This window comes from Nyctereutes procyonoides, unplaced genomic scaffold, assembly GCF_905146905.1.
Source record: "Nyctereutes procyonoides isolate TBG_1078 unplaced genomic scaffold, NYPRO_anot_genome, whole genome shotgun sequence".
NCBI classification, from domain to species: domain Eukaryota; kingdom Metazoa; phylum Chordata; class Mammalia; order Carnivora; family Canidae; genus Nyctereutes; species Nyctereutes procyonoides.
In genome coordinates, this window is record NW_026575043.1 from 34,401,562 (window position 1) to 34,417,227 (window position 15,666).

At 54.0% G+C, this 15,666-nt stretch overlaps 1 protein-coding gene across 17 annotated transcripts in view; it reads left to right on the forward strand.

The window, feature by feature from the left end:
• TXNRD2 (thioredoxin reductase 2) overlaps positions 1–15,666 on the forward strand; it is a 47,178-nt gene that overhangs the window by 135 nt on the left and 31,377 nt on the right. For 4 of the 17 annotated variants that reach the window (XM_055322330.1, XM_055322331.1, XM_055322335.1 and 1 more), the window contains exons 2-7: positions 3,199–3,267; positions 8,237–8,293; positions 8,644–8,788; positions 9,356–9,430; positions 11,145–11,223; positions 11,722–11,784. In XM_055322330.1, coding sequence (XP_055178305.1) covers positions 3,199–3,267; positions 8,237–8,293; positions 8,644–8,788; positions 9,356–9,430; positions 11,145–11,223; positions 11,722–11,784 — 488 coding nt within the window. The other 13 variants (XM_055322332.1, XM_055322339.1, XM_055322343.1 and 10 more) reach the window with 12 other exon arrangements.

Genomic DNA, 15,666 nt, shown 5'->3' on the forward strand with positions numbered 1-15,666 from the left:
GGGAGGGGCGCGGCGGGGGCCACACGCAGCAGGTGCTCAACGCGTGCCCGCACGGCCAGTCCCCGGGGAGGCGGGGCTGCGCGGGCGCCCGGGGCCGGGGCAGTGCCCGCTGGCCCTGCTGGAGCCACCGACGGGCACCGACCGGGCCGGGCCGGGCCGGGCCGGGCCCCGCGACAGCAGGCCCGCGGCGGTGATGCGAGGCGCCGGAGCAGGGCCCGGGTCCGCCCCGCAGGACGGGCCCCCCAGAGCGAGCCCGGGGGGGGGGGGCGCCCGCCTGTGAGCGCGCACGCGCACTCCCCGCTGCACCCTGCGGGTCTCACCCACCCCCAGACCTTGCCCCTGGACCGCTGCGCCTGGGGGACAAGGGTTGAGGCCCCCGAGCCAGGGACGGATGAGGCCTTCTTCCCGGAGATGGTGACTGCGGGAGAAGGGGCCGGCGCCTGGCCCGCAGTGGATGGAGCCGACCGCGGACACGGAAGGCCCGTGGCCGAGGCTGAGTGCTGCTGTGGCGTGGGGAGCCTGGGGCCTGCAGAGCCCCGGGAGGTGGGCAGAGAGGTGCCCTGAGGGGGGCTTTGCTGACCCCCGGGACCTTGGCCAGGGCACCCAGTCAGCGTTCTTGCTGCAGGAGTCAGGGGGCCGTTGGTGAGGATCAATGCAGCTGTGCAGTGGGGCCCTCAGCCCACCTGTCGCAAGGAAAAGATGTAGAAAGGGGAGCTGCCACTGCCGTCACAAGTCCAGGGCCCTGCCGGCCACATAACCTGGGCCTTGTGGCAGAGCAGAACGGCCTTGGGGTGCAGCTTTTCGTGTCCAGCTGGGCAATACCAAAGATCCTGCCCCCACAGTCCTCCAGCAGCGAGGGGAAGGAAGCCCCAGACTAGAGCTTACTTAGCTGCAGTGGCGGGGGGCTGGCAGGCCAGGGCACAGGGCCAACCCCCCACAAGGAGGCCCAGAGCTCTTACATCTGAGCCCAGCTTTTCATCTGAGAGCAGGAAGGTACCTGCCCCGTCCCAGCCCTGGGGGTGGCCTACTCAGTAATATAGCAGAATGACACTATTGCTGGTGTCCCCTGTTCCCTAATACCTGCTACCAGGAAAGAATGCCCAGTGGGGAGGATCAGACAAGGGGATTCCCAAGGTGGCTCCCTGAGGTGACTAGTGTGCCCCTGGACACACAGGAAAGCCTCTGCTTGCCCTCCCAGGGCAGTGCACCATTCACTTAGCCTCACCACACTTGCTGGATGCCAGGCCCCCAGTTCAGACAGGACCTGAAAATAAAAGGACAGTGGGCTCAGAGTGAAGAGAAGACAGCCCCTTTCGGGACTGAGCCCTGAACCCACGGTGGGAAAGGTGAGGCCAGAAGGCTGCACCAGGCACTGGAGTGCACAGGTGTGTGCCCAGGTAACCCCTGCAGAGCAGCGCCCACCTCATCTGCCTTGCTGGTGCTTGAGGCGGGGTACTCTTCCCCGTGTTTACTGGATGGTTCGTGCTGCTGGGTACGCGCCGCAGGCGGGGAAAACAAACCCACAAAGATAAGCTCACAGTCCACGTGGCCAGTTGCTCGCCCTGCCTGATAGCAGGCGGAGGGGACGCAGTGTGGAGCTGAGGACACCGGGAACTAGCGGGGACCCTGCTCGGTCAGCCGAAGGACCGGCAGCAGCACCTGCAATGGAAGGTAGGGGCACTGGCCTGGGCAAAGCTTCTTCACGTCCCTGCTCCCCCACCCCGGGGCAGCTGCAAGGGAGAGGTACTGTGCTCCCGGCAGGTTGTGCTCCTGGGGCCCAGCAGCCGCTCCTCTCCAACCAACAGTCTGTCTTCGGTTCTTTGGGCTCATGTCAAAGCCACCAGAATCACTGACAAAGCTGAGGTCTCTTCAGAGCCCTGAGTTGAATTTGGAATTGGGTCCCCTTTGGACTGGCTCTTTGAACCAAGCTGTGACTCCCTTGGATCCCGTGTTTGCCTGTACACACATCTCAGGTGTCCTCAGATGCTGCCTGCAGGGCAGAAGTTGGGGTGGGCCCAGCCTTGGGGTGGGCGCCGTGGAGCCTCTCCCCGGAGAGGAGCCCCGGATGCAGCTCCTGGGGGGGCTCCCCTAGCCTTGTCACCTGCAAACCAGGGCCTCCTCTAGGCTGGAGTTCCTGTGTCCTGGCAGGGGTACAGGCTCTGGACCCCGGTCTGCACGGCACCTACAGAGCTGAGGTCCCTGAGGGACGCAGGACACACCCTTGCCGCCAGGAAAAGGTCCAGGTGGGCACAAAAGCAGATACAGTTGTTTTCACTTCTCAGGCTCCTGTGTGGTGTGGGGGCAGCTCTCTGGCCTTGGGTAGCAGACCCTGATTTGATCACAGGCCTGGGTGCTTTGCCCGGGAGAATGGTCATCTCTAGGCACACTGGCCACAGTCCACACACGCTCTCCCTCCCTACATACTGATGGTGTTCTAGGATTTCTTCCTTTCCCTACAGGGAGTGGGCCAGTGCTTGGTGCTGGGTATCTTGGGCCTGGGCCCCAGGTCAGAGCTCTGACCGGCTGGCCTCACCTAAGGACACATTTGCCCCTCACCTCCCCCCCCTTCCTCACCCCCTCCCCCTTTCTGGCTGTTCCTTGCTTGCCTATCCTGGCAGCATTGTGCAGAAGAACAAAAGGTAACTGTTCAAACGGAAAGACAGGGACACCTGGATGGCTCAGCGGTTGAGTGTTTGCCTTTGGCCCAGGGCGTGATCCCGGGATGCAGGATCAAGTCCCACATCGGGCTCCTTGAGGAGAGCCTGTTTCTCCCTCTATGTCTCTGCCTCTCTCTCTCTGTGTGTCTCTCATGAATAAATAAAATATTAAAAAAACAAAAAACAAAAAACGGAAAGGCAGACTTAGGAAAAGTGTTTTAATCCTATGTCTGGCTTAGAACATTCAGTGAAGTTTAAGTTCAGAGCAGTGTCGCCAGTTCAATTACCTTCTTCTTGACCTAACTGTTGCTGCGAAGGTGATTATGCGCCCTTGGCCAACCTCACCTGCAATTGCTTAATTTCGGGATTTGCCTTCTGCCCCGATGTACGATGTTCTATCACTCCGGACCATCACGGGGCCGCGGCTTTGATCCCATGTGACCTTTAATTGAACAGAGCTGCTTGCCTTTGGAAATCATGTCATCTTGCGGAATTCGTGCCCCAGCTTTAACCTGGCCCTTCCTCTCACCCCTTTCCCCAGCAGGACAGCAGAACTATGATCTTCTGGTGATTGGCGGGGGATCTGGCGGCCTGGCCTGTGCCAAGGAAGGTATGTGTCCTCTGCCCTGCGTCCTGCCAGCATGGCAGGACCTCCAAGTGTTCAGGGCCCCTGGAGAAGGCTGTGTTGTTCTCGAAGCTGGGTGGAGGAGATTTGCCCTGAGTAGCTGTGCACAGCGTGTATTATCTCTGTAGCTGGCCCGCTGGCCTCTGGGGTCCTGCATCCTGCCAGGGTCCCCCCAGGAGCCTTGTCAGTATGCCCTGCTCCCTGCCATTCCCTGGTTGTCTGTGCAGCACTCAGTGGCCAGGATGATACCCCAGGCCTTAGCCTGCCCTCCTGGGCCCCAGCCCCGGGCCTCCTGGGATCTGACATGTCTCCCTGAACCCATGCCCTTGCCCCTGCCCTGGCCACCTTGCTGTTGTGCAGATGCTTCCTAAAGATCTTTCCTGCCTTGCTCCTCCCCCTGGCTGCCTGCCCAGCCTGGCTTCCTCTTTGCCTCCTTGGTTAGCTCCAGGGTTCACTCACCTTCCTTTGGCCTTCCCTGTCAAGATCACCCTACTTGGAATGGCAGCCTCCTCTGTGCCTCGTCCCTGTCCCCAGCTCCACTGTCCTCATTCTTAGCCCTGGCACATCCTGCAGAGATCACAATTTGTTCTGCTGTATGTGTCTTTCTCTCCTCAGCCTGGCACCCAGATGGGCCTGGGTACCCTGGGGGGTGGGGGTGTACCATATGTTCAATGAAAGGGTCTGGCCCCAGAGGCATCCAGAGATCTCGTGTTGCAGTTTGCCACTGATCTGGGTGGGGAACAGACCCAGCATATCACTGGGAGCTCTGCACTCTGCTGTGGGAGTGCCCGGCGGCCTGCTTGCCCATCCAAATGATAAGGAGGCAGATGTGGGTGAGGGAGGGGGGGAAGACAAGAGAGAAATGGAGCCCCAAACAAGAGGGATTAGGCACTCTGACCATGGAATTCTGGCTCTCTGACAACAGATCCTGATTATGTTTTGTTTTTTAATTTTTTTTTCTGTTTCTTTCATTTATTTATTTGGTTGGGGGCGCACAAGTAGGGGTAGTAGCAGGAAGAGGGAGAAGCAGGCTCCTCACTAAGCAGGGAGCCCGATGCGATGTGGGGCTTAATCTCAAAACCCTGAGATCATGTCCTGAGTCAAAGGCAGCCGCTTAACCAATTGAGCCACCCAGGCGCCCCAGATCCTGGGTTTTAGAATCACAGTCGGCATTAAGGAAATTTGCTGTCAACTCCTCTTGTTCTGAGGGGCAGAGGACGCTGCTGGCCTGTGGTGGAGGGAGGAAGTCTCCCAGCTGATATGGGGGCCCATAGAGGGACACGAGTCCTCATCCCACCGGACCACAGAGCCACCCCAAGAAACAGGGTGTGTGGACAAGCCAGCCGTCCGGGCAATGGCCATTCTAGCAGAAGAAAGCCCTGGATGTCATGTCTACTCCAGTGCCTTATCTCTTAGAGACACATCTCTGTTAACCCTCAACAGTTCCCAGACCTGTCTTTGCCTTTTGTAACGGTGGCATCCTCCCTGTGGGTGATGGTGCTTTTCTACAGCATTATTGAGATATAATTGACATAAAACAAACCATATGTATTTAAAGTAGACAAGTTGATACGGCTTGACATAACACACCTGTGAAACCAAGTACCACGGTCAAGCTGGCAAACGTATCCATCACCCCAATGTTCACATGCTGGGGCTGCCATCCCAAAGAACCACAGACTGCATGGCTTAAATAGAATTCCCTCACGGTTCTAGAGGCTGCAAGTCTGAGATTAAGGTGCCAGCAGAGTTTTTTTCTGAGTCCTCTGTCCTTGGCTTGTAGATGGCCATCATTTCCAGTGTCTTCACATGGTCTTTCCTCTGTGTATCTGTGTCCTGATCTCATCTTTTTATATGCATACCAGTCAGATTGGAAGCCAATTAGCCAGCCTACATGGTCTCATTCTAATTTAATCACCTCCATAAAGACCCTGCCTTCAAATAAGGTCACATTCCGGAGTTCTGAGGGTTTGGGCTTCAGCATGAATTTGGAGGGGCATGACTCTGCTCAAACCTTCGGAACTCCTTCCTGCTCCCCCCTTCCCTGCCACATCCCCAGATGGCCAATGATCTGCTTTCTCTCACTGCAGATTAGTTTGCATTTTCTAAAATTTTGTATAAATGGAATCATGCAAGATGTATTTGGTGGCTTTTTTCATGTAGCCTAATTATTTTGAGATTCATCTATGAAGCTGTGTATATCCAGAGTTCATTCCCTTTGATTACTGATCAGTATTCTATTGTATGTCTACAACACATTTTGTTTGTCCATTCATCTGCAGGTGGACATTTGGGTTGTTTGCAGTTTGGGGCTATTATGAACGGTGCTGCTGTGAACATTTGTGTTTGCATCTTTGTGTGGATGTATGTTTTCAGTTCTCCATAAATGCCTAAGCATGGAGCAGCTAGGTCCTGTGGTATAGCTCTTTTTTGTGCATTTTTAAATTTATTTCCACAGTCTTATAGTTTTCAACATACAGCTTTTGTCAGATTTGACCCTGAGTGTTTTCTAATGGCGTTGGGATTAAGTGGTATACCATACTATTCATTCATGTAGCGTGCATGACTCAGTTGTTTTTCAAATACTCACAGAGTTGTACAATCATCACCACATCAGTCGTAGAAATTCTAATCATCACCCCCCAAAACTACTCTGGACCCATTAGCAGCCACTCCTCAGCTCCTCCACCCCTCAGCCCCAGGCAACCACTAATCTGCTTTCTGTTTCTATGGAGTTGCCTGTTCTGGACATTTCATACGAATATGTGGTCCTTTGTCTTAGCGTGCTATTTTCAGGGTTCATCCACGCATACGCTAGTACTGTATTCCTTTTAGTGCCTGAATATCATTCTATTGCATGGACAGACCACGTTTTGTTATTCATTTGACCATTGATGGACATTTGGTTGTTTCCACTTTTTGGCTGTGGTGCATAATGCTGCTGGGAACATTGTGCACAAGTATTTGTGTGGACATGTCTTCATTTCTCTCGGGCCATCTAAGAGTGGAATTGCTGAGTGGTACGGCTTCACCTTTTGGGGAACTGCCAGACTGTCTTCCAAAGTGGCTGCATCATTTTATATTCCTGCCAGCACTGTTGGAGGGTTCAGATTTCTCCCCATCCTCGCCAGCATTTCTTGTCCTTTTTTTACTACAGTCATTCTAAGTAGGGGTCAAGTGCTATTTCCCTGTGGTTGATGTTTTCCTAATGATTTTTTCTTAAGATTTTATGTATTTATTCATGAGAGACACACACACAGAAAGAGAGAGGCAGAGACACAGGCAGAGGGAGAAACAGGCTCCCTGTGGGGAGCCCAATGTGGGACTCGATCCCGAGACCCCAGGATCACATCCTGCGCCAAAGGCAGATGCTCAACCACTGAGCCACCCAGGCATCCTGTAGTCTGTCCTTCTAGACACTTTGAACTTTCCCTTGCTGGTCTCCGGATATTTTTAGGTTCTTAGGTGCATTTTTGAGCATGTTCTTGGATGTAAGGAAGAGAATTTGATTCTTTTGCATCTTCCACTTAAGATTTGTTCAGTGGCCCAATCATTCTAGTGACTGGGCTCTGACCTTAATACTTACCCAGCAGCCCAGAATTATGTGTTTTCTCCAGTCTGGGTTCTGGAAACAGGCACTATTCTCAGCCCTGTGTGAGCACTGTCTCCTCTAGTCTTTCTGGATGGTTCTTTTCTGGCTTCATTGATCAGCTGTCTGGGGTTCTGTGCAGCTCTCTCCTCTGTCCCAGGAGCTCTGGCTGCTTCAGTCTCCCCAGGCTCCCAGCCCTCTCCTCAGCCAGGGAGTCCAGTGATCTCTGCCTGGGCCTCCTCGCCGGGCCTTCTCGCCGGATCACCTCGTTTATTTCCTATCTTCCAAGAATCACTCTCCTTGGTCTTCTGATGTTCGGTTTCTTGAAAGCATTATTATATGTATTTCCTCTGGATTTTTGGTTGCCTCGAATGTGAGGATAAATCCAGTCCCTGTTGCTCCATCATGCTCAGCTGTGGGAGACATGCTGGCATGTTTGAAGAGTCTCTGTGGCTGGAATTTTTAAAACAAGCACTGCAGTCCCATCGTTGGTCAGTTGAACAAAATGGGTTTTTACATGAAGGCTTCTAAAACTTTGTTCTATTCTTGGTCAATACCATGAACTGAGTGCATTCTGTAGTATGTCAGACACTTGTAGGTGATGATGTTTAAGTTGGGCATGCCCACTGGGACCATCAGGTCCAGAGCCCAGGTTGGCAGTGCAGTTCCCCAGGCAAGCCAAGGGGAAGCCCCATGATTAGCCCTGGCTAATGGTGATGGGGTCAGAACCTGGGGCTCGTGGCCCTGGGAGGAACCTGCTGCCAGCCAGTGGGGGAAGCCAGGAGACTCCAGGCAGGGGATGAGTTTGGAGACCAGGTCTCCCTGCCTCTTTGGGGGCTGGCTGACCCTGGACCTGCCATTTGACTTCAGAACTTCTGTTTCCTCACCCTGAGAATGAGGCAGTAAATACCCACAAGAGCAGACCTTGAGTAGAAGCTCCCACTGATGTCCGGTGGGGAAGAGTGGAGGCAAGTGAGTCCACAGGGACGGCTTGGGGAGAGAGCCAGGGGAAGCTCCGAGTCTGGAGCCTCTCCCTGGGGGTAGGTGCTCCTGTGATGCCTCCTTGTATGCTCCAGGTGGGCGCTGGGTTCATGCTGAATGTCTGGGCTAGAACCACGTGCGTTAGGAGGCAAGGGAAGGCTGGACCAGGGCTGCTGTGGTTGGCGTCCCGCTCTGTGGGGGTCCTGGCTATGTGGTGGGTGGTATGAAGCTGCAGTCCAAAAGATGCCCAAAGGCTTCCACCTGTGGGCAGCACAGCTGTATGCAGCAGACAGGTGAGGAGAGCTGGCTGCAGAGCTGGTGGGCAGCTCCCTTCCTTTTTGACCAAAGCAGCTCCCCACCTGCCCACTCCTCTTGTCGTTCCAGCTGCTCAGCTGGGAAAGAAGGTGGCTGTCGTAGACTACGTGGAGCCTTCCCCCCGAGGTGGGTAGCCCTGGATGGAAACCATATGTCCTGGGGAAGTGGAAGGATGGGGGCCTGGTTCACCTGGGGTGGGTGCAGCTGCACCCAGAATCACTCACCCACTGCTGGCCAGGGTCTCTGGAGAGTGTCCTCCTTCTCGGGTCAGCTGCCATTACCGTAAAGTTCTTTATTCTTATTTAAAGACAATTCTGACAACAGTTATAGAGAGTGAATTCATGGGGCAGGTTCATCCGGAGCGTGTTTGGAGTTATAAACAACAGCTTAAAGGAATCTTACACAACTGTAGAAGAATAGGAGAGCCTTCCAGTCTCCTGAGTAGAAATCTAAACCTGCTTTTCCCAACATGCCAGGTACTAAGTGGGGCCTCGGTGGCACATGCGTGAACGTTGGCTGCATCCCCAAGAAGCTGATGCACCAGGCAGCGCTGCTGGGGAGCATGATTCGAGACGCCCCCCACTACGGCTGGGATGTGGCCCAGCCGGTCCTGCATGACTGGTGAGGAGCCCTGCCCACTCCCAGCGCTTTCCTGCTCCTCATGGGGTGCTTGGGGGGCTGTTCACAGGAGCATGCTGTCAGACAGGAGCTCTCACCCGGGGGCAACCCCTTCCCCAACATTGATTAAAGTCTGGAGACATTTTTGGTTATCACCACTGGTTAGGGTGGAGGGCTGCTGCATCTACTAGGATGCTGCTAAAGGTCCTAAGACACACAGGACACCTGCACGAAGGAAGGTCTGGCCCAAAGGCCACTAGTCCGGGTGAGAAACCAATTTAGCTTCCACAGGTGGCACCTGGTCTGCTTTGAGCTGCACACAGGCCCCTCATGGTTCTCAGATGACCCAGACTCAGGGCCAGCTGCTGTGTCCTGACAGCCAAAGGCCCTCGGCCCCAGACCTGGGACAGAGGCAGGGGCCGTGGGGATAGATGTCACATTTTTTCACCTTTAAAATCACCTTGTTTCTTGGTATTTCTACTGACTTGCTATTTGCATCTGCTAGTCTGCTGTGTGACTCTATAGTTCATGCTTCTGTTGTGGTTTTTAACATTGCTTATGTGTTAACAGGAGGACGATGGCAGAAGCCGTGCAGAACCATGTGAAGTCCCTGAACTGGGGGCACCGGGTCCAGCTGCAGGATAGGTACTGAGGCCTTGCCAGGCCCTCCTGGCCCTCTCTGGGGACATTTCCTCTTTTGACAGGCACTTTCTCATCAGAGGTTCAGCAGTGATAAGACGAGAAGTCCCTGCCCATGGGGTGGGGCGTACACACGAGGAGCAGATGGGGCCTGGAATGGAAGGCTGCCCCACAGCTGGCACCTGCAGAGCCTGGAGTAGCGGGGAGTGAGAGGCGTGTTGGCAGGACAGCTGGGTCTGCACCAGGCAGGAGGCATGCTCGGGGCTGGGACCGGAGTGTGGGGGGCACGGAGAGGGCCATCCCCGGGGCCAGCACCTTCTTCGGGATAGGTGACCTTTCCCCTGTCAGGGTCAACCACAGTTAAGTGGAAGGAGCCCAGTGAGCCCCGTGGATGCCCTGGGAAGCCCACACCTCACCTCTCACCTCCAGGCTCCCACACCTCACCACCCACCTCCTGGTTCTCTGGGCCCCTGGTTTGGCCTGCTGAAGCAAGTGTCCAACATGATCATTCCAGCCTAACACTGCCAGGTCCCATTGCCCTTTGGGGTTCCCCCAGCCCAAACGCCGACACGTCTTCCCACCAAAGCAGCCTCCATGAAGAGCTACCACCAGAAGGAAAGGTGCCCCAAACTGCACGGGGCTCTAGCTAGGCTTTGCTCCTGGCCCTGTGGTTGTGCCCTTTGCTCGTGCAGGTCATGGGGGGGACAGAAGCTCCCATCTGAGCACTATTTGCTTGGCTCCAACGAGTCTTACTAGGCTGTACAGTAGGCAGCTGTTCTGTGCCTGTGAAACCCAGCACAGCTGAGCCGGGGAAGCTGGCCCACCTGCCCATCCTGGGTGTCCCCAGGGTTCCCCTACTTAGGGAGCTAGGCTGCATCCTGTTATTTTTCCCTGTGTGGGGGCCCCGTGGTCCCCAGCTCAGTCTGCTGGAAGCATAGGGCTCTGTCCTCCCTGCTGGCCCCAGGCAGCTCCCAGCTAAGTGCCCAGCAGACCTGATCTCCAGAGAGCTCTGGAGGTGCCCACAGAAGGAAGCCAGTGGGGAACTAGTGTCTGTGTCCTCTGGCTGTTGCTGGGCAATGGGGATGAATGAGGAATTCCTTCTTATGGCTCAGGCGGCATTTGGAGGCACAGGGCTTGATTGCGGGGCGGACGTAAAGTCGAGGAGGTGGTGAAGCCTTACCAAAGGCACCAAGAACCCACCACTGCAGAGTGGCCTTCGTTATTAGAAGGTGTGGGTTGTTTCTGCACACCCTGCTCCTGATCATCCTTGTGTCCTCATCGTACCTGTTTTCCAGCCTTGCTGTCCCCTAGAGGCAAGGAGCTATGTGTCTCTGGTGGGCACCCTCCCCTGTGAGCGGGAAGTTGGTCATTTGGGTGGTGGGGGTAACTGGGTGCATGTGGGGGCTTCTGCTCCCTGCTGGAATGTGCCCAGGTGACAAAGATGCACCCTGGGGAGGCCCAGCCACTCTGTCCTCACACACTGGGGCTGTGCTTGGGCTCCCGGGACCATCCTAAGCTGGCTCTGTCCCAGCGGCTCCAGGGACCCTTGGCCCTCCTCCCCCTCCACGTTTTCTGGCACCGCTTGCCCCACCTGAGTGCTGGGCAGGGCCCTGGCAGTGGGCCCGAGCTTGCCTTTTAGCGATCTGCTGCTTTGTTTAATCCTGTAGGTGACACTTGATCTACAGAGGAAATATTTGACCAACTTATTTTTATTTTGCAGGAAAGTCACGTACTTTAACGTCAAGGCCAGCTTTGTCAATGAGCACACAGTTTGCGGTGTTGCTAAAGGCGGGAAAGAGGTGAGTGCCCAGTTTCCCCGAGGGGCTCCTCTCGGGTAGTCCTGCCACCTCCAAGGACCCCACCGTTGTTCAGCCTCAGTGCTGTTCTCAGGAATAAGCACTGCTGGAACTGACTGCAGGTCTGTCTGAGGCTGCTTCTAATTCCTTATGGAGAATGAAATGAATCACTGAGACACACATTGTGCCAGGCTGCCTGCTGCAGCGGGCGGCCCAGCGGGTGATCATGCCCTTGTGGAGTTTTGCAGGGATAAAAGGAGATGAGACACCTGCAGGGGTGCTTGCAGTTTGAATGTCTCCCTGCTTCCTCTGCTGGATCTCCTCCTGGTTCGAGGACCCCTTGACAGGCTCCCAGCCCCGCAGGACCTCTGAACCACTGGCCACAGGTCCTTGCTGCAGGGCAGGAGCTATAATTCAAAAGCCTGGGTCTCTGCTGGGGGCCCTCTGTGTGGGTGGCCACAGTGCATTTGGGTGACTACGGCTTCCATGGTTTATTCTCAGACTCTGCTTTCGGCTGAGCACATCGTCATTGCTACTGGAGGGCGACCGAGGTACCCTACCCACGTGAGTGTCCCCTGCACCCAGCCTTCCCTTGCACCCCAGGCATGGCCACGGTCTCCCAGCTCCGGCTTCCCACACTAGTGGCACCCCCACTCTTTCTATTCTTAAGAAAAAGTTGTTTTCTGTATTCACTTCGGTCACTTGCTAATTCTCTCTCAACTCCGCTCTACGGAAGCAGGTCAGCAGGCACCCCCGCATTGCTGAATCCTAAGAGCAATGGTCCCCTTGCTCTTCAGGTCGCTCTGGGACACCCGACACCTGGTCTCTTTTATCTCTCTTTGCTGGCTCTTCCTTTTCTCCTCAGCCTCAAAGTATTGGAACGTCCAGGACTTAAGCCTCTTCTTTCTGCTCCCATCCCAAATCATGCTCTTAGTTGACTTAAAATTCTCATACCAGAAAGTGCGCCCTTTCAAAGGGTACAATTTGTGCCAAAATGACATCCTGTGCCGTTGATGGTCACTGCTGTTCCCTGCTCCACAGCCCCTGATGGCCACTGGTCTGCTTTCCATCTCTGTGGATTTGCCTGTTCTGGACACTTCACCTCAGTGGCTTCCTGCACTCAGAAGGGTGTCAGGATTCATCCACATGGTAGCCTGAGTCAGCGCTTCAATCCTTCTTATGTCTGCATAATGACCCATTGTGTGGCTAGACCATATTTTGTTTGTCTACTTGTCCTTTGATGGACATCCGAGTTGTTTCCGCTTTGAGCTGTTGTGAATGACACTGCTGTGAACGCCCATGTACAAGTTTTTCTGTGACCTCTGGTTTGCACTTCTCTTGGCTCCTTACCTAGAGACAGAGTTGATAGGTCCTAGGGCAACTTGGTTTTTAACCTTTTGAAGAACTAGCAGCCTGTTTTCCAAAACAGCTGTGCCATTTTATGTACATCCCCCCCCCCCGCCCCAACCCCCGTGTCCAATGATGTGTGAAGGTCATGAGATACTTTCCTGGTTCTTCACGTTTCATAAATTCTTCTGTTATGGAGAAATGAATATTTCAAATAAAGTAATGTGTTAACTCTGGAAGTCAGAATCTCTCTCCACTGCAGGATTTTGTTTATCGCTGTCATGTGTGAGGTGGTTCTCTGAACTGGTTTTGCAAAGTCTGCGTTCTTTGTCATGGGAGGCCACTGAAGTCTCTGCTCAGTTAGCATAGCGGCCTGCTAGTAACTAGACAGAGATTTCCTGAAACACCTGGAGAAATGGCCCAGTCTTTGTGGACGGCTTCTGTAGGCACTTGGGGCATGCTTTCAGCCAGACACAAGAAACTCTGCCTTCGCCCTCACTTCCTGCTGGTGCTGGGCCTCAGGGTCAGCCAGAGGTGAGAGCTCAGGCTGTCTCAGGCCTTTTCTGGGTGTGTGCACAACCTGGTGCCTCCGCCTGGTCTTTGAGGTCCCCAAGAATATGTGGGAGCTTCCCAAAGCCCCAGCGGACCGGTTATCCCTCGGCTTTTCCTTTTAAGCCCTCGGGTACCCTGTTGTTTGCTTCTGCTGTTGTCTGTTGCCTCGGGCAGCTGTGACATCAGTCACTCACTGGGCAGATCCTCCTCAGAGAGAGGCTTCTGGCCCTGGGCAAGATCAAGCAAGGTTGAAGATAAGCCTTTTGATTGAGGTCTTCTGAGGAAGCCCCAGCCAGGTCCATCTACAGCTGTTTCTTGGGAAGGAGCTTTGCAAAGGCTTGGGCTCCGGCTCCAGCTCTGCTCTGTCGGGATGTTATTTTAAGTCACTGCTCATTGTTCGAGGTCGCTGCTGGGCTGAGGGATGGGGCTGGAGTCCATTAAAACTCCACAAAACTGGGCAGCCTCAGTGCCCAGCAGTTTAGCACCGCCTTTGGCCCAGGGTGTGATCCTGGAGACCTGGGATCGAGTCCCACATTGGGCTCCCTTCATGGAGCCTGCTTCTCCCTCTGCCTGTGTCTCTGCCTCTCTCTCTCTCTCTCTCTCTCTGTGTGTGTGTCTGTCATGAATAAATTAATAAAATCTTTAAATAAAATAAAAATTAGGTCGATAATAAAAAAAAACTCCACAAAACTCCTTGTTCTTTTCTTTTAATTTTTTTATTTGGAGTTCAATTTGCCAACATATAGCATAACACCCAATGCTCATCCCGCCAAGTGCCCCCCCTCAGTGCCCATCACCCAGTCACCCCAATCCCCGCCCACTTCCCCCTCCACTACCCCTTGTTCATTTCCCAGAGTTAGGAGTCTCTCATGTTTTGTCACCCTCACTGATATTTTCACTCTTTTTCTCTCCCTTTATTACCCTTCACTAATTTTTATATTCCCCAAATGAATGAGACCATATAATGTTTGTCTTTTTCTGATTTTTTTTTAAAGATTATTTATTTATTTATTCATGAGAGACACAGAGACAGAGAGAGAGACTCCAGGATAACGCCCTGGGCTGAAGGCAGGTGCTAAACCACTGAGCCACCCGGAGATCCCCTGTCCTTTTCCAATTGACCCATTTCATTCAGCTTAATATCCTCCAGGTCCCTGCACATCGAAGCAAATGGTGGGTATTTGTCGTTTCTAATGGCTGAGGAATATTCCATTGCGTACATAGACCACATCTTCTTTATCCATTCATCTTCCGATGGACACCAAGGCTCCTTCCACAGTTTGACTATTGTGGACATTGCTGCTAGAAACATTGGGGTGCAGGTGTCCTGGCGTTTCACTGCACCTGTATCTTTGGGGTAAATCCCCAGCAGTGCAATTGCTGGGTCATAGGGCAGGTCTATTTTTACCTCTTTGAGGAGCCTCCACACAGTTTTCCAGAGTGGCTGCACCAGTTCACATTCCCACCAACAGTGTCAGAGGGTTCCCTTTTCTCCGCATCCTCTCCAACATTTGTGGTTTCCTGCCTTGTTAATGTTCCCCATTCTCACTGGTGTGAGGTGGTATCTCATTGTGTTTTTGATTTGTATCTCCCTGATGGCAAGTGATGCAGAGCATTTTCTCATGTGCATGTTGGCCATGTCTATGTCTTCCTCTGTGAGATTTCTCTTCATGTCTTTTGCCCATTTCATGATTGGATTGTTTGTTTCTTTGCTGTTGAGTTTAATAAGTTCTTTGGAAAACTCCCTGTTCTTATCAAGTTTCAGCCATTTTTCTTGACTAAATGTTCCCTGTGTTGCCACAAGCCTTTGGATAATTTCCAAAGTTCTCAAAAAAAGTTGAATCTGACTGTTTTTGCTAGTTGTCTGGCTGTTTTAACTCTGAGGGGTGGTCACTCTACTGTTTTTTTGCCAGCACCCCTTCCTGGCCCAGTCTCCCGTGAGGGCGCTTCTCTGTCCTCACTTCCACGAGGCAGGTGGAGCCGAGCAAGGGGCTCGGCTGAGGCTGCATCCTAGTGGGTCTCCCATGGGCTCTGGGAACCAGGTGGCACAAGCCCTGAGCCTCCAGGTGGGCTGCAGCGAAGTGCACGAGGCCCACAGACTCCCCTGCTTCTGCCTCCTAGTTAGACTGACAGAGCACCGCTGGAGCAGATGGAAGAAGAACAGGGGAGTGATTCTGTCTCTCCTCTGATGCCTAAACCCCAGGCCTCCACTTTCGGTTCTGTGCTTTCTCTGGAGACGGGGAGCAGAGGGGGCACGGAGGAAGTGCACACCTCCAGGCCTCAGGGGACCACCATGCCTACCTTCTGCTGTCAGGCCCGCAAGAGCAGCCTCCAGAGGGGACAGGTGGCTTGTGCACAGAGGTGGCCCTCGGGCAGGTTACATGGCTCTGTAGGGGGGCAGGTGCTAGAGGGAAGGTGGGTGACCATTAGTGACCCCTCCCAGTTAGCCAACCCCGCACTGGTTCTGCATAAAGACCCTGGATGCCACAGTCAGCTTCCAGGAGGTGGGTGGTCATCTTGGGCAGACATGTGCTTGCGTGGGTGCTG